At 35.4% G+C, this 26,123-nt stretch overlaps 1 protein-coding gene across 1 annotated transcript in view; it reads right to left on the bottom strand.

The window, feature by feature from the left end:
• Nucleotides 1-1,309: 1,309 nt before the first annotated feature.
• ARL6 (ARF like GTPase 6) overlaps nucleotides 1,310-26,123 on the bottom strand; it is a 39,708-nt gene continuing 14,894 nt past the window's right edge. The window contains exons 3-8 of the mRNA XM_020977953.2: nucleotides 20,585-20,646; nucleotides 13,547-13,615; nucleotides 10,151-10,245; nucleotides 9,392-9,521; nucleotides 5,910-5,965; nucleotides 1,310-2,648 (exon numbers count right to left, since the gene is read on the bottom strand). Coding sequence (XP_020833612.1) covers nucleotides 2,623-2,648; nucleotides 5,910-5,965; nucleotides 9,392-9,521; nucleotides 10,151-10,245; nucleotides 13,547-13,615; nucleotides 20,585-20,646 — 438 coding nt within the window. The 3' untranslated portion in view covers nucleotides 1,310-2,622. The remainder of the gene's footprint in view (nucleotides 2,649-5,909; nucleotides 5,966-9,391; nucleotides 9,522-10,150; nucleotides 10,246-13,546; nucleotides 13,616-20,584; nucleotides 20,647-26,123) is intronic.

Raw genomic sequence — 26,123 nt, 5'->3', positions numbered from 1 at the left:
AAGTGGACTTCGAATGGAGGACTTAGACATACAGTGGAATGTGTATTATTTTGTTATAGAAGTAGATGGCAAAGTACTGTTTATTATGCAATGACTCAATAGCTAAGCTAAAAAAATACAATATATGTCAACATTACTAGTCTAAACATTTGTCACAATATTCCCAACTCACAGGAAAGCAATGGTAAGAAAAATTAGAAAATTTTAAATGGAATATCTCATCACATGAACATGAAAATGAGGCTACAATTAAATTTCCAAGTAGCACATTTGATAGCCAAGCAAGGAAAGCTGTTTACCAATGGCAAGTTAATTAAATTGTTTGATTACAGCAGCCCAAGAAATGTATCCAGAGAAAACAAATTTGTTTAAGACTATTAGCCTTTTAGCTCAATTAAAATCATATACTTGTCACTCGATGTCAGTATTTGGCAGTACCTATCTGTGTGAAAAGACCCATTCAATGATGAAATATATAAAATCTTATAAGAGATCAAGTCTAACAGAAGAATATTTGTAATCAAGTTTGATGATCAGGAATGCTAACTTCAAACCTCAATTAAGTGAAATATTATCCCTCCCAAAAAGAATTCTATTCTTTTCATATCTTCTCACTTGTATTATGAAAATTTGTAATCAATATTTTATAATTTCATCAATAAAAATTTATGGAAATGTTTTCTTGCTTATTATATAAGTACCTATATGATATACTTGATTTTGCTTCTTGATCTGCATGGCCTAAAATATTTACTATCTAACCCTTTATATAAAAGGTTTATTGACCTCCGGTTTACAACGTTAGTGGATCTTTATACCTTTGACAATTGATGGTCAGTCTAACTTTCTTCTCCATAATTTTAAAAGAAAATATGGAAAACTAGACATATGTAGACTGTGAGGCTTTGGAAACACAGAAGTAAATCACTATTTCTATGGTTCTAATTATTTCTAATGTATATTTAAGCATGGGTTAGTGAGGCAGTATGGCACAGTGGGTAAAAGGCTCAGGCTGAAGTCAGTAAGATCTGGGTTTGAATCCTGCCTACAACATTTACTGGCTCTGTAGTCATGGACAAGTCATTCTCTTTGAGTCTCTGGTTAATAATCTGTAAAACTGAGATAATACCTATATAATACATACCTCACATAATCTACCACAGGTATAAGGATCAAATCAGAAACATATAAAATTGTTTGCAAACTTTAAATCACTATATAAATGTCAGCTAGTCTTAGAAAATATTGCTTCATCATATTTTAAAAACTCACTTGCTTTCTCTCATGAAAAAACTTCAACAGTTTAATATTAGTTTTGAAATTGTTGTTTATTTAAAGGCTCTGTGAACAAAGAAAGTTATTTCATTATTCCAGTGCATTGTATATCTTTATTACATATTTTTTCTTTCTTTCTTGGTTTTTCCATTTCCTCAACTCAGGTCACTTAATGAGGTTAAACACAGTTTTATATAATTCCTTTATAAATATGTCCACATACCTGAGGCTATTTCCTAGCTAAAAACTTCATTTTTCCCCTTAAAAATATATTTCCCCAGTAAATAGTTTGCTGTATAATTTCCTAATCGAAAGTTGCCTGTTTTTGGTGGCTTTTGTCAATGTGTTTACTGAAATCAGTGACAAAATAACAGAATTTTTATATTTGATTTATGGGTTTTGCATGCATCTTCAACTCTAAAGTATAATGATTTTGCAGTATATATTACATTTTCCTTAGCTAAGCAATATAGTTTTGTGACTCATAATTGTCTATTATGGCAAAGCTCTGTGACAATAGAGGAGTCAATGTGGCAGCTTAGTGGTGAGAACTGAAGTCTAAAGCACAGAGTCAACCATAAAAGCCATACGAGGGATGAAATAACTTGAAAATTTTTCAATCTAGATCAGAAATTAAGTTGTCTACTTAGCCAAAGAAATGAAGTACCGTATGATACTAAAAGAAATAACATTTTCCTTTAAATATTAGTTCAGTTTCAAATGACAATAAAATATACAAAGTGTTAGTTGGTGCCATTTTAAAAAGAACATTATTCTTTTCAGCCTAAACAAACATATAGTAGTTAACATATTCATTTCATATTTTATTAATGGTAACATGTTATACTTAGTAACAAATTCAATACATACTAATAACCAGTCTCTTATGAGCATCTGTAGTACTTTTGAAAAATAGAACCCATAAAGTTTCATCATGCACTAAATTATAAAAAAAGAGACATCTTTTAAAATAAAAGATATTTTTAAAAAAGATTGAAACAGGACATAGAGATGGCATGTATTTTACTTTTAAGTATACTAAAATGCCAAAGAGTGATTAAAGTTGAATGCAGACATTTAATGGAGTGATTATTCTAGTGTCCCTGCTAAGGGAAGATTTAGTCTGAATATAACTCATGGCCTCAAAATACCTGAGAAGTTTAAAAAGCTCATTCTTCTTGAGTCCATGAAGGCAAATAGAATAATGTATGACATTCTTAAACACACAAAGGCAAAGCCTAAAATTAAAAAATAAATAAACAAAATGTGCTTTAAGAAATCATGCCTTGAAATGAAACAACTGTTGAAGATTATGAACATCATCACGTATCATAATCATTTATTTTTTCACGTCTTCACTGCTTGGATCTGATCTGGTAACAAGAAATGAAAATGAACAAGCATAAATTCTCACATGGCAAAAATGCACTAAGTAATCCCAAAGTACATATAACATATTCCATATTACACACATTTTTATAAAGTTTTATGCTATCACTCTGGAGATAGTGGCAGCATTTACTACACTGAAGTGTATAATAAAATAAAATGTAAGCCAACTATATTGTTTAGTGAGTATGGAATGCTTTAAAAAAAAGTATTTTTAAAAGGGGGAGGGGAATAATTTATAGTTCTATAAAAGGAATGCATATCCTCTTAACATTTTACTAAACAATACAGTAGACTTTGTTGGGTATCTAAGAATGCTGCCTTTGTTTTTCAATAAATAGGTGGTTACACAAAGCCCAAAAAACAGGACATAAGAGAACAGAGTCTTAGAGGCCATCCAGTCTCCTTCATTTTATACATGACAAATATGACACTGAGAAAAGGCAGTTTTTCAGAATGAAGCTTAAAATGTTAAATACGTACAAGATTTGTCACAAAATGAACAAGAATTCTCTCTGAGAGGTCAAAAAAACCAAAGTAATCCAATCTCTTAACTTCATATTTTACAATGTCCTCTTTCATAATTTAACTTGACATAAATGTCTTTGGTCAACATATAAGCAATTATGTGAACTAATGAATACAATTTTATTTGTTATTTTCAAAAACAGCTTAAGATTAGGTCCACAGTATAGACACATTTAATAAATGTCTATTGAATTGAATTATGGAAGATATCTAAGAGAATTCTAAGGCTCAGCTAAAATGCTGCTTCTTTTATGAGATGTTTAAGGATACTTCTAGCCCACTGAACTTTCCTTTTAAAATTCCCAAAATACTGTTAAACTTTCTTATGTGCTTATCATTTTCTATTTTGTATTCTTGTTATATGTGTACATCTTATTTGCTATTCTAAATTATAAAGTCCTTAGCAGTAGTGATGATATGTTATTTATCCTTGTAATCCTCTCACCATCTAGCACTAGCATTGCCTATGATTGTAGATACCAGGTAAATGTTTGATGAATTTGATGATTAAGCCATGAAAATATAAGCTGTCTAGTATTACAAAAGTCAATATAACAAAGTACTTATATCCCTAAATGAACTTATAAATAAGTTTGAATACTAAGATACACAAATGTTATATTCATAATTTTTTAAAAAAATACAGCAATTTAATAGTCATCAAGGTATTTTTCCCTATGATTTTGGATCACTACCGACACCTAGTGGTTAGTTAAAAAAAAGACATTTTTAGGAAACCTAGTACTATTCTTTTCACATGTAAAGACAATCCTGATGGAACATCCTCCCTTCCCCAGTCACCTTTGTAATCATCAGTAAGCATCTGTAAAATGACTGGCCAATCTATCAATCAATAAGCATTTCTATGTGGTAGGCATGATGCTAGGCACTGTGGAATACCAAGAGAATACTGGTCTCAAGGAGTTTATATTTTTAATGCAGAAGCCAATATATAAATAAATGGGTACATATAAGATACACATAAGAGTACATAGAAGGTAACTTAGAGAGGAAGGCTCTCATAGCTCAGGAAACCAGGAAGGGACTCCTGCAAAAGGAAGCATTGAAGGAAGCTATTGAATCTAAGAGGTAGAGGTGAGAAGCCAGGCATTCCAATCCCAGCTTTGGAACAGTCAGTTCCATGGTCTGGAAATGGGAGACGTAGTGTTTTGTGTAAGGAATAGTAGGTAGGCAATGGTTGTATCACAGAATGTGTATAGAGGACCAGAGTGTAAGAAAACTGGAAAGGTAGAAAAAAGGATAGGAAAATGGTAAAGGACCTTATTTTTGATCCTGGGGGGTAATGGTTTATTAAGTGTAGGTGTGTGGTACGTACCATAATCAGATCCATGCTTTAGGAAAAACACTTTGGTAGCTGTATGGAAGATGAATCAGAGTGGGGAGAGACCTGAGGCAGGGAGATCCCATTAGAAAGTTATAGCAACAGTTATGTCAGAAGTGTTGAGGGCCTGAGGAACAGAACTAGGGTGGTGAATGTGTGAATGGAGAAAAAGGGACATATAGGAGAGATGTTGTGAAGAAAGAATGACAAGATGTGACAACTGACAGGATATATGAAATGAGAGAGAGTGAGGAGATGATGATACTGAAGTGTCTGGCCAGAGTTAGGTACACCATCATTGCCTTTAGAATAGAGTTTGTCTCTCTGCAAGTTAATGGCCCCATGTGGGAATTCCACAAGGCCTGAAATTGTTTGAAATCAGTTTCTATAAAGGAAGTGCCCACATCAGTGAGGTCACAAATCCATTGAAGAATTAGAGTTCTAAAGTATAACATAAGTTTAGGCCACTTTGGGCATAGATGTGCTACTCTTCACACAATGATTCTTCCGACGGTACTTACCACGCAAAAGAAGAAAAATGACAAAACTCTGACCAAGAAGTAGAGAAAAGGGAGGTTTAAAACATTAAGTCCTTGTTAATTCATTTCATTCATTATTTTACCCTGACTATAGCAGGAAGATACTGTATCAAGAGAGCTAATTAAGATCTTAGAGATCTTAATTATTGATTGTAAACATTAGAAATGAATCAACCAAGAATGACAAAGAACACCTGGTATCATACGGGTCCTTTTGAGAGAGTACCTTTGAACTTACACTAGATTCTGCTACTATTTAAAATGCAAATTTAGGTGAAAAAATGTTTCTGTTTATTTTCTCTCAGAATAAGATAATATTAACTAACCTACTCCATGAAACTATCTTGATGAGTAGCATAAAAATACATCTATAATTCAATTCAACAGACTTTCAAATGCCTATTATTTTCAAGGCACTGTAAGCATAAATATTACATTCTTCATAATAATGTTACCTATAGGAGTTAGCGAGGGCATGCAAGATTCATAAAAGGACAATTTGGTTCACAATATTAGTGTTATTTTCCTGTTATTGATAACAAATAATTGAAACCAACTGCAGAAATATGTTTACTGTCACAAGTTTTGGGAAAAAATGTTAATTATAATTTTCATTTCTGGTCACCTTACAAACTTTTTCTGTACACAAAACCTCAAAAATACAAGAAAATGGAGTAAGATTCTGGGTACTTACTCTGTGGTTTTTTCTGACAGCAGAATTAAGTGGAAGTAAGGGAAAAAAGACAGATGACATCATCAAAAGAAAACTTAGAAAAGAAATAACTGAGTAGAAAGGAAACAAAGGGATGAATATATATATGAAATACCAAATGTACCTTGTAGCCAGTCTACACCTTCTTGTAACCCTTCTCCCTTAATGGCATCACTAGCACTGAAATATAAAACAAATTACAAATCACATAAGTGTACAAAGAATTATATTTCAAGTCTATGTACAGAGCTGTCATAATTCAATATCACATTCTTCAAGTTTTATGAGGAAAAATAGTAGATAAAGCATCTGTTCAAAGTAAAATATGAGAGAGCTGTTCATAAAACACATTAAATTTTTGATGAACAGTTCTGCCACCCTCAAAAATTGCTACTCATTATACTATACTGACATACCACCAACAGAACATGCAATTTCAGCTGTTTTTCCAGAATAGACAATGGATTTATACTGAGAGATTTATACTGAACGTCCTTTGTCCATGACTTTTCCCTCTGAACTAATAGTATTTATTTTTAAGGACAGTGTTATAGTCTGACCATGGAACCGGGTCCTTTCTCTATCTAAAGATAATTCACATGTATAAGGACCAAACTTAAAATTAGTCAGTGGAATCCTCTAATCAATGAATTCTCCAGACTGTCTTCCATACAGACACAATCAAGTTATAAAACTGATAAGAATATAAATTAAGAGGTATAATGTCATAAATAGAAGTATACATAAGGAAGACCTAGGTCCAAATCCTTCCTTTTTTGATACATGATGGCACTGTGACCAGAGACAAGTTACTTAATTTTTAGTGCCCCAGACAATTAAGACTAGAAATTATAGGTAAAACTGCTGATCTGTAGCAATGGAGGGAGTTTCCAACCTTGCTGAAATCACAAATCTTGTTAAAAACATAAAGTGATTTAGACCATTTTATGAAGATCCAAATACCCTACCTCTTTAATAAAAATACATACAATGAATTTAGGTGTGCCTAAAAAGGTATGCTGTATTTTCTGTAAAAGTTTCTATTCATTCAGTTAGGTCCTTTTCAAAGAAGAAATAAAGTACTGTAAGAATGACGGGTATATGTAATTAGATCTTTCAGAATACCAAGCTTCCAATTCTCATGTAATCACAACTGATATTTACATAGCACTTTGTGGTTTGCAGCTAAGTGGTAGAGTGCATAGAGTGCCAGGTCTGGAGTCAGGAAGTCCTGAGTTCAAATCTGACCTCAGACATTTATTAGCTGTGTGACCCTGGGCAAGTCACTTAACCCTGTTTGCCTCAGTTTCCTTATCTGTAAAATGAGCTGGAGAAGGAAATGGCAAACCACTCCAGTATCTTTACCCAGAAAACCCCAAATGAGCTCACAACGAATTGGGCAGGACTAAAAATAACTGAACAACAGCAAAAAGTACTTTATAGATATTAATAGTGATCTGAGTTAACTAAGATCACAGGCTCATAGCTTTAGATCTGGAAGGGACCTTAATGAGCTCACTGAATGTTACCCCTTTACTTCACAGATAAGTAAACTAGGGTATTTAACCTCTCTCACATGGTCACTTGGCTAGTGTCTGAGGCAGAATTTGAATTTAGGTCTTCTTGATTCCAAGTCCTAAGCACTGTATCTAAACCAGTTGCCCACCCCAAACCAGAAATTATTTAGTTTAGAAATTCAGAAGTTGTTTGATACTTAGTAAAGTATCAGAATTTGTCTTGTTATTGAATAATTTTAAGGCAGAAATAAATATCAGAATACTTAGCCCAAGAAAACAATCTGACTTAAAGTTTCTTCTTTCTCCTCCATTACTCAAACCTCAGTAGCATTATTCTTTCCTTCTCTCTAGTCACATAAAAAGTGATATTCCCATTCCTCACACAAAAACTAATTCTTTTATTTGTACCCTAGTTCCATTAGCTCCTATCTTCCACAGGATCCTGCTCCAAAAGTTATCCCCTTTCTCATACATCTTCAATCTTTTTCCCCTTCCATTTGTCTACAAATGTGTTTGGGTCTCCCTAATCCTTTAAAAAACAAAGAAACAAACAAACTAACCTTCCCTTAACTCATTTAGCCCATTACTACCATCTTTTCCCTCCTCATTTTCCTATTTAAACTACTTGAAAAATTTGTCTGCTTCCATTTCCACAACACCTATTTTTTTCTCAATCTCCTATTTGGCTTCTAACCTTACTATTCTATAGAAAGTTACCTAAGCACTACACCCAATTTTTTTTTTTTAGTACTCATCCTTTATTTATAGCTTTTGATACTATTGAACATGTCATCCTAATACTTTTCCTTCCTTTGGTGTCAGCACACCCACATAAATCTCCTACCTGTTTAATCATTCCTTGTTTGTCTTCTTCACTAGTTTATCTTTCTTCTGGACCCTTTAATATGGACACTATCAGTACTGCCCAAGGATTTGTATGATACATATATAATAAGTGTTCATGCAATTTTATTGTAGCGGGGAACTTTGGCTGAAGCAACACTTTGCCAAAGCAGACTGATAACCATTTTGTAACTTTAGAAACTTAGAAAGTTAGCTTGCTTGGGTTCATATAATAACTCCATCTCAAAGGTAGGGCTTGAATACAGGTTTTTCTGCCTCCAAGACCATTTCTCTCTTCATTACTCACTATTTTCTCTACTCATGCTCCTTCTCTACTCAAACTCTATGCTCTGCCTCAGCTATCTCATATGCCTACCACCTGGATAAGGATGACTCCTATATCTCTATCTCTAAACTTTGTGCCTAATCTTCTTGACTTCTTCACTGCTTCTAACATTGTTGGCCATCTCCTCCTACTAGGTGCTTTGTTTTTTTTAGATATATTAAAGGTAGACTATTAGATATATTAAAGGTTAACTGCTTCTGTCTTCTTGTTGACTCTTCTCTTTCCCTTATCATAGACATTCAGTTACTAAGATCTCATCAAGTATAACTGTGCAATATCTCTTACATTATTACCCTCCTCTTTAATCCCATTGCCACTACCTAGTTCAGGCTGCTGTTACTATCTTCTGAAATTAAGCCAGTATCATAGAATTTGTTTATCACATTTTCTGTCTGTAATCTTCTGTAGCAGAACCCTTTGTAATATCCTGGAATGGATGACAGCATTGGGAGAAGAAAACATTTAAAGGGGAAAAAAGAGAAAAGAAAGAAGTGAGGGGTACTAGAGAAAAACTATGGCTACTTCACTTTTTTTTTTAACCTGTGGCTGTTTTTTTGGGGGGGACATTTTGTTAGGTAAGTTTCAATAATTTAAATCAGCAAGAAATTGTTTTCCAAATATTTAATAAATTCATTTCCAAAGCAATTAATGATTTACAAGTTCAACCTTATTAGTTTTTCCAAACATCTTGCATTAGTGCCATAATAATCTTTGGAATATACAATTCTGAAAAATAAACAACTTAGTTTTCAAAGAAGCATCACATTATTAATGTCTAGCTAGTCAGTGTATAAAGTACATCTTTACTGCTATGTTGTAGTCCAGAAAAAAATGATCAAAGCTGAAAAGTGTGCTTTTTTTCTTTTTAATGAGAAAGGAAAGGCAAACATAAAACTTTACCAAATATGCCATGGTTTATCTTTGATGTTTTCTAAAGACAGCAACTGAGACACTTTTACAGATGTTACCGCATCCCTAAGATCCATTTTGTTAGCAAAGAATAAAATTGGTATTCGGCGGTGCTTAATATCTGAGAAACAAAACAAAACAAAACAAGACTGCAATCATTCTTTAAGTCTGTCATTATCTTAAAGTTATCAGAAATGAAAACAAAATAGGAAAAATGCCTAACATTTATATGCTTCTACATTCTATAAAATATATTTTAAAATACATACATATAGTCATGAGATGATGAAATTTATAATTTACTATAGGCAGCAGTTCTGAACCAAACCCAAGGTGGAAGACAATGGAGAGTTATAGATTTAGGAGTTCATTAGAACTTTGGAGAAGCAATTAGGTGCTTGCAAAAAGAAAAAAAATCTCATCTCACTGGCATCACAAAAAAGAGGTACACTGGATTTGAACATTTAGAATTTGTTCCAAAGATTTTAATTTATAGGGCAAATGTAAATTTCAAGAATACATTTCTTAAATTTAAAAAACAGTGTATTTCAAAAGTAGCTTTGAAAAAGCCCTGAATCATGGTGTGCCTTTAATGTAGCAAAGAAAAGCTTTAGAATACTGAAAAAATAGTAAGCAAATGAAGCAAAGGGAATTATGTATCTGTGTCATATAAATTTTGGAAAATTTAACTACATAACTACACTGCAATGTAGTTATTACTACAAAGTACTGGAAGATGAAATCACTAACCTGGATGATTCAAGAGAATATCAAGTTCTTCTTTGGCTACAACCATTCTTAATCTGTCACTACTATCGATGACAAAAATAATGGCCTGGCCTTCTCTGTGTAATATATAAAAGTGAAGAGAAAAATTACAATTGCTTACACAAATTACCAACAGCTCTACTAGTAACAAATTAAGGTTTCCTCTTTGATAAATATATGTTCCTCCAAATACACTTCACAGGAGATGGTGCTTTAAAACACATACTTCCTCCAAGTATAATCCCTAAGGACCATAAAAAGTTTTTGGAATATAGCATTCAAAGTTTGTGTAGTAAAGTTGAACAAATTTTTCAGGTAAAAACTTCAGAATATTAAAGAGTAATGATAACAACTGACATTTATCGAGGGCTTTAAGGTTTGCAAAGTGTGCTATATACATTTGCGCATATAAATCTCACAACTTAACCTTCCTGGGCCTTAGCATCCTCATCTATAAAATGAGGCCTTTGGGGTCCCTTCCAGCTCTCAATCTCTGATTCTAAAAGCCTATGAACCCTTGCAGGTAGCTACTACAAATGTTTTTCTACGTGACAAGAATGTTTTTCTACACTTTGTTTTCTACATGACAAAAATGAGGCTCAGAGGTCCAATGTCTCGGTCCACAGTATAACAGGACTACGTAATATCAAAGATGGAAGAGAACCCAGGTCTTTTTGACCCAAACTACGCTACATGGCTTATTTTAAGCATGGCAGGGTCTTAAGCATGGTAGTATTTTTAGATGTGATTCAAATTAATTAAAAGTCATTTGCATTATTTTGTATGTCTTCCTATGCTTCTCTATATTCATCTTGTTCATCTTTCTTACAGCATAGTGTAATAATCTTTCTTTACGTTCATGTAACACAGTTTGTTGATTGTTGGATTTCCCCAACTATAAACTGATGGTTATCTACCATCTTTCCAGTTCTTTGCTACTACTAAAAGTGGTGCTATAAATATTTTGGTGTTTATGGGACCTTTCTTTTTATCACTAGTATTCTAGGCATAGGTATATATTTAGAAGTGGGTCTTCTGAGTCAAAGGGTATGGACATTTTGGTCATTTTATTGGCATAATTCCACATTACTTTCCAGAATGTTTGGACTATTCCCATCTTTTGTCATCATTGCAGATTTTCTAGGTAAAACCTCAGAATTGTGTTGATTTGAATTTTTCTTATTATTAGTGATCAGAAGTGATTTTTTTTTTAAAGGCAATTAGGTTAAATGACTTGCCCAGGGTCACATAGCTAGTAAGAGTCATGTGTTTGGTCTGAGGCCAGATTTGAACACAGGTCCTCCTGACTTCAGGGCCAGTACTCTATCCACTGTGCCACCTAGCTGCCCAAACGTGATCTTTTATATGCTAATAGTTTGCAATTCTTTTTTTTTCTTTTTTGAGAATTCTTTGACTTCTTATGCTTAATGATCAAGCTTGGCTCTGAGGAAAGATATGAAACTATATGTACCTCCTAACCTTCTTTACAAAGGTAGGGGGCAGTAGGTGGGAATCCTACATATAATGATGAATTCGGTTGATATGTTGGTTAGTTTCAGTGAACTTTTTTCTCCTTGATATTGTTTGATATTAGGAATAGTTTTATGAGAGAAGTAGCTATCATAGACTCATAGATTTAGAGATGGAAGAGACCTTGGAAGTCATCAAATACAACCCTCTCACATTAGATTAAGAGTCTAATTAAGAGATTAAGTGACTTACTCCGGGTCACACAAGAAGTAAGTGGCAAAGCTGGGATCTGGACCCAGGTTCTCTGACTCCAAATCCTATGCCCTTTTCACTGAAATAGATAGCAACAAAAATTAAAAGAAAAAAAGTTTATAGTTTCCCTTATTTTGGGACAATTAGAGTATGAAAATGTTGATTGACTTTATAATTGTGTAGCAAAGTTACAGATAATAGTTTGCTACTCAATTTCTTGAATATGAATATCGAAATAGGCCAAAATGAAATGTAATTAAAAACCTCTAAAAATTTCAAGTACACCAAAGCAAAACAATCAATACCTTAACAATGTTGTATCATACCTCTATGTTGCTTGTTGTTTCCTAAAAGACTAGCTTTACAAAAACATATCATAAAATCAATTGTATGTAATTTCAACTAAGACACTATGACATTATGTGATAAACCTTTCAAAAGAAATATTGCTCAATCTATAATTAAAACATAAAACTTCTAAGTGGACTATTTCTCTCATCTAGTAGATTTTTAAATATAAACCATGGATTTCTATTATGTTTAGTTTGTCTTTTAAAGTGTATATTAAATGTAACAAGGTAACAAAATTGCTTTGTGTCCCCTCCTGAATGTGTTTTCTTCTGTGTATTTTTAAAATGTATTATTTCCTCATTTAATGGATTTTGAAAAAAAGAACTTGGCATACTTTAACCAAGTGGAAAAATCTGTCCTAGTTCATCTTGTTCTATCAAATACCACAATAAAATTATTAGTGCCTAAGAGGAAGTTAGTATTAATATTAAAAAAAAAACATAGAACTGACAATATACATGTCTGCATAGTAATATCATACTCACACAGAGGCAGCATGGTGTAGTGGAAAGAACACTGAACTGGAGTCAGAAGGACCTGGGATTGAATCTTGGCTTCGACATTTACTAGCTGTGTAACCCTGGGCAAGTCACTTCACCTTTGAAAGCCTCAGTGCCCTCATCTGTAAAATGGGGATAATAATATTTACACTACCTACCTCCCAGGGCTGTTGTGGGGGGAAACACTTTGTAAACCTTAAAACACTACGTAAATATGAGCTTCCACTATTATTTGGCAGTAGTACAGTATATACCAGTTGACATCAGAATCTAATCCCTCAGTAATTACAGTTTTTAGCCAGCACAATTATACATAATATAAAAGCAGTGCTGAGCGTAGCACTTTGTACACAGGGGCTTCTTAATAAATTTTTAAAAAAATTAAATTGAATTTACCTGACTACTGAATCATCTTGCAGATCACAACTATGCTCTTTCCCTTAAGACATTATATAAATTAGGAGAGAATTTAAAACCAAATGCCACAAATCCATTCAAGTCTATTAAAATTAACATTTATGTGATCTATTATGATTTGCTATTAAAACAGAAACATCCACATCATCAACTCACACTGATAACTGATTCAAATCAAATTCTACATATGCTTCTTAAGCACTTACTATATATGACAAACTCTGTTTGGCATAGAGGGCAATATGAAGAAAAATAAGGTACAGTCTTTATCCTTAACAACAGTATCAACATATATATACATATGTATATATGTCCAAAATAATACAAAATAGGATATTAAGCACATAAAGGAGGTATAAAATTCTATGGAAACTGAGAATTTACTTACTTGTAATAATGTTCCCATAGGTTTCTATATCTCCCTTGACCTGACATGTCAAATACTGTGAAAGACAAACTGAAAAAGAATTGGAAATGTAGTTAATTTTTTTTAATTAAAAAATAACTCGGGGCAGCTAGGTGGCGCAGTGGATAGAGCATCAGCCCTGAAGTAAGGAGGACCTGAGTTCAAATCAGACCTCTGTCCAAGCACTTGACACTTACTAGCTATGTGACCCTGTGCAAGTCACTTAACCCCAATTGCCTAAAAAAAGCAAAAATCAAATAAATAAATAAATAATAACTCTTGGATGAAAGCTTTAAACTGAAGAAGTTTTAATTTTCTACCTAAATAAACTGACAGTGAAATGGGATGAATATTGCTAGTAGACATGGCTTTGTACAATACGGAATATAAAAAGAAATGATCTTTTACTAGTCAAGTTACCAGAATTAATTTTAATGCTAATGTATAATAAAAATTAAATGAACTCCACCATTTGATAGTTTTCAAATTATTTGTTTTGGAAGAAAAATGTAGTAATTGAGATTTATTAATCATTTATAATTTCAAATAACAATACAATTAGAAATTTTTTTGAAACTAACGTGAAGCAAATAAAAACCAGGAGTACACTGGGATCCTGAATTCTCAAAACTGATAAAGGAATGTGAATTTGGATTTCAGGGTATATTTCTCTCTTTTTAAAAAATTTTATTAATTTATTTTGATTTATCAACAATCACTTCCATATGCTTTTGAGTTTAAAATTTTTCTCCCTTTCCTCCCCATCACCCTCCCCAAGACGGCACACAATCTGATATAGCCTATACGTTTACATTGCTATTGAACATTTTCACATTAGTGAAGTTGTAAGTAAAACCAATAGGAGGAACCATCAGAAAGAGGAAACAAAGTTCAACAGAAGAGAAAAAAAAAGATAGCGATTCAACTTTCACAGTTATGGTTACTATCTGTGTCTTTTTCTCCATCCTTTTTTCCCTGTTTATGCTTTTCTTTCTCCTTTCTCCCCCCCCCAAGTGTTTTGCTTTTGACCACCACCTCCTTCAGTCTCTCTTCCCTTCTATTATCCCTTTCCCTTTTCTTCCCCTTTGCCCTTACTACTTCTTCCCTCCCCTCTACCCCCACTCCCTTTTCTTTCCCCCTTTCCCTCCTACTGCCTATATGTCAAGTTAGATTTCTATACCTAACTGATTATGTTATTCCCTTCTTGAGCCAAATCTGATGAGAGTAAGGTTCAAACAATGCTCACCCCCTCCCTTCTTTCCCTCTGCTGTAATAGGATTTTCTGTCTTTTCCTGTAATGTAATTTACCCTTGTCTGCCTCCTCCTTTCTCAGTACATTTTCTAAGATCAGACTAATCCACTTACTTGGATCCATTTAACCACTTGATTAGATCTTTTTTTATCATTACATCAAAGTCAACTAATATCCACCCCTTTATGTATACTCCTTTAACATGGTGTAATAACAATACAGTTCTCAAGAGTTGCAAGTGTCATCTTCCCTTGTAGGATGTAAACAGTCCCCCTTATTAACAACATTTTGTATCTTTCTGTCCCATTTACCTTTTTATGTCTTTCTTGAATCTTGTACTTGAAGATCAAATTTTTTGTTGAGCTCTGGTCTTTTTATCAGGAAGGTTTGGAAGTCCCCTATTTCGTTGAATATCCATCCCTTCCCTTGAAAAATCATGCTCATTTTTGCAGGGTAGTTGATCCTTGGCTGCAATCCAAGCTCCTTTGCCTTACAGAATATCATGTTCCATGCCCTGTGGTCTTTTAATGTAGAAGCTGCAAGGTCCTGTGTAATCCTGACTGTGGTTCCATGATATTTAAATTGTTTCTTTCTGGCTGCTTGCAGCACCTTCTCTTTCATCTGGTAATTTTGGAATTTTGCTATTATATTCCTTGGCATTGTCAATTTGGGATCTCTTTCAGGTGGTGAGCGGTGTATTCTTTCTATGGTTATTTTACCTTCTGGTTCTAGGACTTCAGGGCAGTTTTCCTTTATGATTTCCTGAAAGATACTGTCCAGGCTCTTTTTTTCATCATGATTTTCAGGTAGTCCAATAATTTTTAAATTGTCTCTCCTGATCGATTTTCCAGGTCAGTTGTTTTACCATGAGGTATTTTAGTTTTCATCTATTTTTTCATTTTTTTGTTTCTGTTTGACTGATTCTTGCTCTCTCATAGAGTCATTAGTTTCCATTTGTCCAATTCTAGTTTTTAACAGATTGTTTTCTTGTTAGTTTTTGTACTTCCTTCTTCAATTGGCCAATTGTATTTTTAAGGGATTTGTTTTCTTCAGTGTACTTTTTTTCCAATTGGCCAATTGTATTTTTTAAGGACTCTTCTACCTCTCTCATTAGACTTTTAAAATCCTTCTTGAGCTCTTCTAAGAAGGCTTTTTGGGCTTCAGACCAGTTCATATTCCCTTTTGATGTTGCAGATGTGGGTTTGTTGACAATGTTGTCCTCTTCAGAATTTCTGTCTTGATTTTCAGTCTTCTTATAATATGAATCTTTGGTATGTTTTTTTTTTTTACTCATGGTTTCTTTATTCCTTGGACTTTAAAGAGATTGAGCTCTCCTGCTGGGGAACAAAGGGCACTGACCCAAGCTTCTTGTGTTGGGAGCCTAGGTCTTGGTCACTGGCTTTGTGTGCTGGGGCCTCTTATGTTGGCAATTGTAGGCTGTAGGGTTCTGGCAGCTTACCTCATGTTGGGCTGGAATCAGCAAGTCTGGAACTTTCGGGCAATTCTAGGTTGCCTGCTTTTCCTTTCCTTTAGCTTTCTTCAGCTCCTTTTAGATGCAGGGTGTTCATCTGCCTGGGGCCCCTTGCAATGCTGCCTCCTTCATTTCTGCTTATGCACTGGGAGATTCCTTTGTGGTAGAGTGCCGAGGCACCTGGTGGTTTTCTGAGTTGGTTTCCGTCAGTTCCCTCGCCCTCACTGAGGCACTTGGAGGTCCAGGTGTTGGTGTTTGCCTGCTCTACCACCTGGGCTTCAGGATCTCCTCCTGGTTGACAGTTGGAGGCTGTAGGGTTCTGACAGCTTACCTGGTGTTGGGTTGGAATCAGCAAGGCTGGGACTTTAGGAAGACTCTAGGTTACTTTCTTCAGCTCCTTTCAGATGAATGCTGCAGGGTGCTTATCTGCCTGGGGCCCTTTGTAGTGCTGCTTCCCTTATTTCTGATGAGGCACTGGGAGACCCGTTTGCTGGGCTGCTGCATTGCTGTTCCCCATCTTTCTTCTAGTTCAGCTGTTCCAGGTTTTTTTTTCCTGGGGTGATATTTTCTGGGTTTTCAGAGGTTGATAGGGGAAGGTGAGAGTGACTACCTTTTTACTCTGCCATCTTGGCTCCCAGAAGCAGAAGCCCTCAGGTTATATTTCTCACCAAATTTTATAACCACTGGCAAAACCAACATAGAAGCAGCAACCCAGCTAAATTCTCCCAACTGTTTCCTCTAAATAACATGAAGATAAAGCCTCAAATCAAATATTATTGGGGCAGAAACAACAAAAGGTTGGGGTGAGACATTTTTGCAGCCTAGGACAACTTAGGAAGTTGGCAGGAGAGATCTATGACATTTGGGTGGGGGCCAGCCTGGAGTTCTGCAGCTGCAACAACAGCTGTGGGCACTGGAGGAGGCTATGACAGCAACAGCAAATGCAGCAGCAACAGCAGCAGCTTTGGGAGCTCTCAGCCCAGAGATGGAAAGGAGATTGGACAAATAGTCAAAAAGATTACAGGGGACCCTGAGCTAACACTGGGCACATGACCAGGCTCTGTTTGACAAGTCCATTGCTGCCACTGCAGTTCTGGATTGCAGTTCCAGGGTGGAGAGGAGCAATAGCACTTTGTGGTTTCAGGAGACCAGAGTAAAGACCAGAGAACAGACCAGGAAAACAGTGACCACAACTCTCCCAGAATAATGCCACCTTGGAAGCACCAAAAACTTGCAGATGCCCAGAATTAGTTTTGAAAAACAGCAATGCATAAAAACCTGAAGCTTGGGACAGTGCTTCCCCATCCCAGGTAAGCAGAACCCAACTTTAACATAAAATCCAAAGTCAAGAAACAGGCTAGAAAAATGAGCAACAACACCACCAATAACAAAAAACAACATGACCAAAAAAGGCTACGATAGTGAGAGGGAAGATCAAGACATAAACTCAGAAGAAGCAAAGAAAGTAAAAACAGCTGTAAGCAGGGGCAGCTAGGTGGCACAGTGGATAGCGCACCGGCCCTGAAGTCAGAAGGACCTGAGTTCAAATCCGGTCTCAGACCAAACACTTGACACAAGCTGTGTGACCCTGGGCAAGTCACTTAACCCCAATTGCCTAAAAACAAAAACAAAAACAAAACCAGCTATAAGCAAAGATGAAAAGGAAAATAAAATGCAAATTGGGGACAAGACCATCAAGAATTCCTGGAAGAATTAAAGAAAGAGAAAAGAGTAGTAGAGGGAAAATTGGGAAAAGAAATGAGAACGATACAAGAAAATTAGGAAAAGGGAATTAACAGCTTGGTAAAGGAGGCACAAAAAAATACTGAAAAAATAACACCTTAAAAACCAGAATTAGCTAAATGGTAGAGGCACAAAAATTCACTGAAGAAAAGAATTCCTTTAAAAAGCAGAATTGGTCAAACAGAAAAAGAGGTGAAAAAGCTCACTAGAGAAAAGAATTCCTTAACAATTAGAATTGAGCAAATGGAAGTTAATGACTCCATAAAACTTCAGAAACAATAAAATAAAGTCAAAAGAATGAAAAAATAGAAGAAATGTAAAAGATTTCATTGGAAAAACAACTGACCTGGAAAACAAATTAAGGAGAGATAATTTAAGAATTATGGGGCTACTTGATTGAAGAAGGAGCCTAGACATCATATTTCAAGAAATTATCAAGGAAAACTGCTCTGACATCTTAGATCCAGAGGGTAAAACAGAAATTGAAAGAATCCATGGATTACATCCTGAGAGAGATCCCCAAAACAAAAATTCCCAGGAATATTATAGCCAAATTCTAGACCTTCCAGGTCAAAGAGAAAATATTGTAAGCAACCAGAAAGAAACTATTCAAGTGTCATGGAGCCACAATCAGGATTAAACAAGATTTAGCAGCTTCCATTTTAGAGGAGCTGAGGGTCTGGCATATGATATTCTGGAAGGGAAAGGAGTAAGGATTACAACCAACAAAACTGAGTATAATCCTTCAGGGGGAAAAAAAAAGAATATTTAATGAAGAAGAGGATCTCTAATATTCCTAATGAAAAAACCAGAGCTGAATAGAAAATCTGACATTCACACACAAGACTCAAGAGAAGGTTAAAAGGTAAACATGAAAAGAGAAGTAATAAGCTTAAAGTGTTTACATTCTTATATGAGAAAATGGTATGTGTAACTAACTAAGAACTATGTCATTACTAGGGCAGTTAGGAGTCTACATAGACAGAGGGCACAGGTGTGAGTCCATCATGTTGGGATGACCTAAAAAAAGATGAAGGTATAAGAAAGAGGGATGCACTAGAAGGAGGAAGAAAGGAAATGAAGAATGAGAAAAATTATCGCACATAAAAGAGGCATGCAGAGAAGGACTTTTACAGTGGAGGGGAAAATTAGAGGGGGATGCGCAACATGAATCTCACTCTCATTGGAATTGGTTCAAAGAGGGCAGAATAAATAAATACACACACATATTTGATAATAGGAATTTATTTTAACCCATAAGGAAGTAATAAGGAAAAGGGATAAAAGAAGAGGGAGGTGATAGAAGGGAGGGCAGATAAAAGAAGGCAATGGTCAGAAACAAAACAGAATTTAGAGAAGGGAAAGGATAAAAAAGAGAGAGAGAAGGATAAATAGAAGAAAACAGGATGGAGGGAAACTAGTAATCATAAATGTGAATGTGAATGGGATGAATTCACCCATAAAATGGAAGTGGATAGCAGACTGTACTAGAAACCAGAATCCAACAATATGTTTTTTTTTTACAAGAAACTCACTTAAAACAGAAAGACATGCATAAAGATTGAAATAAGGGGCTGGAGCAGAATCTATTATGCTTCAGCTGAGGTAAAAAAAATCAGGAGTGGCCATAATGCTCTCAGACAAAGCAAAAGCAAGAACAGACCTAATTAAAAGATATATTTTAGGGAAACAACATTTTGCTAAAAGGCACCGTAGACAATGAAGTAATATTAAAAAAAAAAATTAAAGCAAGTTTCTCTGATAAAAGTTCTCAAATATAGAGAACTGAGTCAAATTTATAAAAATAAGAACCATTCTCCAGTTGATAAGTGGTCAAAGGATATGAACAGGCAGTTTTCAGATGAAGATATCAAAGCTATCTAAGATCACATGAAAAAATGCCTTAAATCACTATTAACTGGATAAATGCAAATTAAAACAACTCTGAGATACCACCTCATACCTATTAGATTGGTTAACATGACAGAAAACAAAAATGACAAATGCTGAAGGGGATGTGGAAAAACAAGTACTCTAATGCATTGTAAATTGGTCCAACCTTCTGGAGAACAATTTGGAACTATGCACAAAGGGCCATCAAACTGCAAATCCTTTGACCAAGTAATACTACTAAAGGTTTATAAACCAAAGAGAGCAAAGTAAAAGGAAAAGAATCTATATGTACAAAAGTATTTATAGCAGCTCTTTTTGTGGTGGCAAAGAATTGGAAATTGGGGGGATGCCCATCAATTGGGGAACAGCTCAACAAGTTGCGGTATAACATTGTGATGGAATACTATGGTGTTATAAAAAATGAAGAGCAGGATGGTTTCAGAAAAATCTGGGAAGACCTACAATGTGTATAACTTTTTCACTTTTTATTTCTAGTGACATGGCTAATATGGAAATATATTTCTCATGATTTTACATGGCATAAGTGACATCATATTGCTGGAGAGAGAGAATTTGGAACTCAAAATTTTAAAAAAAGAATGTTAAAAATAAATAAATGAAAAAATTCCATAACCATCAGTTTATAATAAAATTGAGTTACCTGGATGTCTTGAATTTCTCTATACTGAATCCTATTGTTGGAACTATGTCTTGAGTTTGAGCCTATGAAAGAAAAAAAGTTATAAAAATTTCAATTGCCCCTAAAAGGCTTTTTCTTAAGTTACACCAAAATATTCAATTTTAATAACATGTACCTCAATAGACCACATCCAGTTAAGTAAAAATTACTCTTTTGGAGAGTTGTCTTTGATTGTAGGTACTTTACAGCAGCTTATGTCCAATATTTGCATGTGTAAGTAACATTTTGAGTCTGAATCAAAATATCAAATCCCAAGATCTAGAAGCGGCCATAGAGCTTTCTTAATGTCACCACAGGAACAACTATTATCTTAGTGAGGTGTTTTTATGGTAACAATGTCTCCAAATCAGGTTTTCTTAACACAAATTTTCTTTACTACAAAAACAATATAAAACAAAACCTTTCCTCCCCCAACGCATAAACTATAATACTGCTTCCATTAATAAAACAAACATATCCTATATAAATTTCTTTGTGAGGAAAGTCAAAAGTCATCTTGGTCAGACCTTTTAAAAAATCCCAATGTTTGCCAAAACAAAACAAAACAAAAAAAATTCAACAACAAAAAACTTTAAGTGTTTTAACCAAGATTATAAGCCACCATTATATAACAATGTACTGGACACTTATCTCAAATGGAAAAACATCTGATTTTGTGAATTTAGGATCAAACTCGGTATTGTATATTGTCAAATTGTCCAATATTCAAACTCTGGGATTTTCTTTTATACTGAGAAGCAACAATTAAGAGTTATTTCATGAATTTTAAGCTATTTGAGCTGATAATATTGTGGTAAGGAAAGCAAAAAAACAAAAAAAGGACTTTTTGTTCTCAAAACAAAGGAAGATCAACTTGATCTCTAAGTTATAGGGAGATTTACAGTGAGAAAAGAGGGCAGCAAAATACATGTTCCTCAATCAACTTCTCAAAAAAAACCACTCAGTTTCCCCAAATCTGCCTTAAAATTTCATCAAATGGGGGCAGCTAGGTGGTGTAGTGGATAGAGCACTGGCCCTGGATTCAGGAGGACCTGAGTTCAAATCTGGCCTCAGACATATAACACTCACTTGTTGTATGAATCTGGGCAAGTCACTTAACCCCAATTGCCTCAGCAAAAAAAAAGAAAATATTCATCAAATGTGTTAGCCAAAATTTAACTGAAGAAATTATTCTGAATTCTATGATACTGATCACAGTGTAGTAATTATGGAGATCAAAAACCTTGTATAGCAGCCTATAATATACTAGACTGAGAGAAAAATTATTCTATGTATTTTACTTGAAACATACTTTATTAATAGTATTAATAGCAACATTAATGAAATGTGTTGCTATCAACCAGTTCACATTTATAATTTCTATAGAATTATATTGGCTGAACAATGTTTTACATAAGAATGGAAAAAAACCATTAATTAAATGCTTATTATCTTCAAAACACATATAGTGTATATTCTAATTTCTTCATAACAACCCTGAGACAAAAACCACAAATAAAGAGAAAATAAAATAGAAAATACATGCTACCCTTAAATATATCCTTAAATTTGGTCAGACATTTACCATTACTATGTCCTCTTACAATACTAAGAACTCTATTCAAAGCAAAACAAATATAACTCAGAAAAGCATCTCCCTTGATATTTTAACAGCTTTCTAAGAATTGTGAAAAAATAAAAAGAATTATTATAAGAACAAGCCTTTTACTTTGTATCTTTACCATACATTTATTATACTGTAGTGTTGTGGTTCTAAAAACCACAGATATCAGGTTACCTATTACATGTAATTAACTATTAAGAATAAAATTCTATAATTATTAATGAAGTCCTGCATTTTCTCTTGATATTTTGAAGGATCCATATCTTATTGAACTCACTCCACCAATAATTACCAAGCGTTAAACACTTATTATGTGCCAGGCACCAGGAATGTAAAGACAAAAAAAAAAAATTAAACAGATTCTTATCTCCAGAAGCTTACATTCTTTTGAGTGTAAAAGCAGATGTCAATCCCTCTGTGCCCTCTCATGCTATAACAGTCTCAGATTTAAAACAACAACAACAACAAATGAATCATTCAAACAGTTCTATTATACTTTTATATTCTACACGCTTAGAATGGCAGCTGGTGCAGTGGAATGAGCACTATAATAAGAGTTAAAAGATCTAGATTTTAGTCCTGGCTCCTCTCTTATATTAACCTCATGAAGGAAGAAGAGCGAAGATGTTGGAATGTTAGAAAACATTCCAGTGGGCTCTCCTCCACAAATTCCTCCAAACAGCTCTAGAAAGTGCACTAGACTGAATGCTGATGAGGAAATCTAAAAGAAGTCACAGAGAGTCACTTGTCCAGCCCAGCTCAGCATGGGGAAACAGTCTGTGGACTGTGGGGATTAGGGTGGAGCAGGAACACATTCTGCAGACCACTGTAGAAAGAGGCTTTGCATCAGCATAAGAGTAGATACCTAGACCATACTGGGGCTCTGCCAGATTCATACCAGGGCACCACAGTGAGAATAGGTACCAACTAAGCAGCTTTGTAGTTCAGATGGAATTTTAGTTGGGACTTAAAGGATGCCAGGGAAATCAGGAGGTAGAGTTGGGGAGGGAAAGCATTCCAGGAACAGCAGGAGAAATTGCCCAGAGTTGAGAGATTGGAGTATCTTGTTTATGGAATAGTCAGGAGTACGTGTCAGAGATAAGGTAAGAAGGGGCTAAGTTATGAAGGTCTTTCAATGGCCAAACTGGAGTTCATAGGGAGCCACTGGAGTTTATTGGGTTTAAGGATGACATGATTGGACTTGTGCTTTAGGAAAATCACTTTAGTGGCTGAATGGAGGATGGACTGAAGTGAGGAGAGACCTGCAGCAGACAAACCTACCAGCCGATTACAGGAATCCAGGCATGAGGGCCAGGCAGTGTCAGAGGAAGGAATGGGGAATATTCAAGAGATGTTGCAAAGGTAAAAATGACAGATCTTGGCAATATATTGAATGATGAGGGGTGAGAGAGATGGAGAAGTCCAGAATGTGAGCCTGAGGAACTAGGATGGTAGTTTTGCCCTCTACAGTAATGAGGAAGATAAGAGGTGGGTGATGATAGGGGGTAGGTGTAGTGGGAAAAATTAGTAACATTTAGGACATACTGAATTTAAGATGTCTACTGGATATTCACTTCAAGACGTCTAAAAGGCCGTTGCAGATGTAAGATTGGATGTTGGCAAAGAGTTTGGGTCAATCTAGGTGATCTAAAAATCTTCAGCGTAGAGATGGTAATTAAATCCATAAGAACTTATGTAATGACCAAATAAAGTAATATACAGGGAAAAGAAAAAAGGGTCCTGGACCAAATCTTCAGGGACCACTATGGTTAGATGGTCTCATCTGGATGTAGATCCAGCAAAGGAGATAGAGAAGAAACATTCACATAGACAGGAGAACCAGGAGAGAGTGATATCCTGAAAACTCAGAGAGAAGCGAGTAACAGGGAGAAGAGAGTGATCAACAGTGTCAAAGCCTGTACGGAGGTCAAGGAAAATTAGGATTGAGAAAAGGCCATTAGATTTGGCAACTAAGAGATCAAAAGAAACTCTGGAGAGAGCAGTTTCAGTGGAATGATAAGGTCAGAAGACAGACTATAGGGGTTAAGGAAAGAATGAGAAGAGAGAAGGTGGAAGCACCTATTGTACTGGCCTTTTTGAGGAATTTAACTACAAAGAGCAGAAGAGAAATAGGATGATAGTTAGCAAGGATGGAAGGATCAAATGAGTTTTTTTTTCAAGATAGGAAAGACATGGGAATGTTTGTAGGCAGTAAAGAATAAGTGACAGAGTGGGGATGATAGAGGTCAGAATATATTGGAAGAGATAGGATGGAATAGGATCACCTGAACAGGGTTAACTTTGGGAAGAAGTAAGTTTATTTCATGTGAGACTGGGGTGAAGGAGGAGAGAGTGACAGAATGTACCTGAGTGATAGAAGATGAAGAAGAGGGGAGAAGAATGGCTTCAATTTTTTCTGTAATATATGAGGCAAGGTTCTCCACTGAGAGTATGGGGAGGGAGAGCCATGAGAACTTTTAGGAGAGAAGAAAATGTTTGGAAATGCCACTGTGGAGAGGGGGAGAATGAGTGGATAAAGGAGGCATAACAAGATTATCCAGCAAAGGTGAGGGCCCAGTTGAGATTGTGTAGTGTACATCTGTAGTGGACCCAGTCAGAATGGTTACGTGATTTTCTCCATCTATGTTCAGCAGCACATGTGTAGGAGTGGAGTGATCCAAGACTAAGACTTGCCCAGGCATAACTGGTAACATGATAAAAGGGCTAGAGATTCAAGAGGAGAGGTCAGTGCAGAGGTAAACTGGTTCACCAAGGTGTCAAAATGGAGAAAAAAGGAAAGAGTGGCTAGTATAGGGAAGATGGCCTGGGAGAGAACTGAGGGGTCAAGAGATCGAAGGTCACAGTGTTGACAAAGAGTGGGGTTTGGTAAGAGAAGGGAAAGAGGTGAAAAAAGTCAATAGATCACGGTCAGATAAGGGGATTTCTAAATTCTTCAACACAGAGGTATATTTTTGGTGATGACAAGAGAATGGCCATCTTTGTGTGTTGCTGAGGTAGGGTTGGAGGAATAACTCATGGGGAGTGAGCAGTTTGAGGAACTGAGTGGTTAGGGTGTTTGAGAGATACCTAATTTATATGATGAAGTCTCCTAATAAGAGGGCAGGAGCTGAGGAGGGGAGAAAAATTGTGAGCCATGTATCATAGTCATTGAGGAAGGGGTGTGATCTGGAGTCTGTAGAAAACAGCTACCACAATTTTGACAGATGGTGGATATAAATAGCATGAACCTGGAAGGAAGAGAGGTTACTGAGTGACAGAGGTAGGGGGAAAAACTGGAAGTGGCACAGTGTACTAAAAGAAAAGGAAATTCAGAAGCCAGTAGCAGCAACAGAGGTGTGGCTCAGACCCCTAGTTTAGAGCAGGGTCTCACTTCCAGCATCTAGCCCAGCCTGCAAAGGAATAACCAAGGCATGGATCCCAGGCCAAAGGGGAACCTAGAATTCTGTCTCTTGGAACCAGCAGAGCTTTCCAGCTGGTTGATAGTGGTAGAGTCCTGCAATAGTTTATTCTTGTACATCTAAACTCAGGTCAGGAACATGCAGAACTCACACCAAGGGGGCAACAATCAGACTTTGCCTTCGATAAAACCACTCTGGGAGCACTTGTAGCTTGTAGACTGTCCCTGAGATTCTGGAACAACACAGCATTCAATATGCCAAAAAGTAACAGCAGGACCCCTCCAGACCTTCCTCTCAAAAGTGTGGTAAATCCCAGTTCTAACATAAAATATGAAATAGGCAAGAACGATGGGTGAAAAAAAAAAGAATCCCACCACCATAATGAGCTATAATAGTGACAGAGATATTCAAGATAGAAAGGCAAAAGAAAAAAGAAAGGCAAAAGAAAGGCAAAAAAAAAAAGCATCTACAAGTAATG

Source organism: Phascolarctos cinereus, unplaced genomic scaffold (genome assembly GCF_003287225.1).
Source record: "Phascolarctos cinereus isolate Bilbo 61053 unplaced genomic scaffold, phaCin_HiC Scaffold_725;HRSCAF=1366, whole genome shotgun sequence".
NCBI classification, from domain to species: domain Eukaryota; kingdom Metazoa; phylum Chordata; class Mammalia; order Diprotodontia; family Phascolarctidae; genus Phascolarctos; species Phascolarctos cinereus.
Note: the sequence above shows the minus strand (reverse complement) of the source record. Positions and strands in the feature narration are given on the sequence as shown.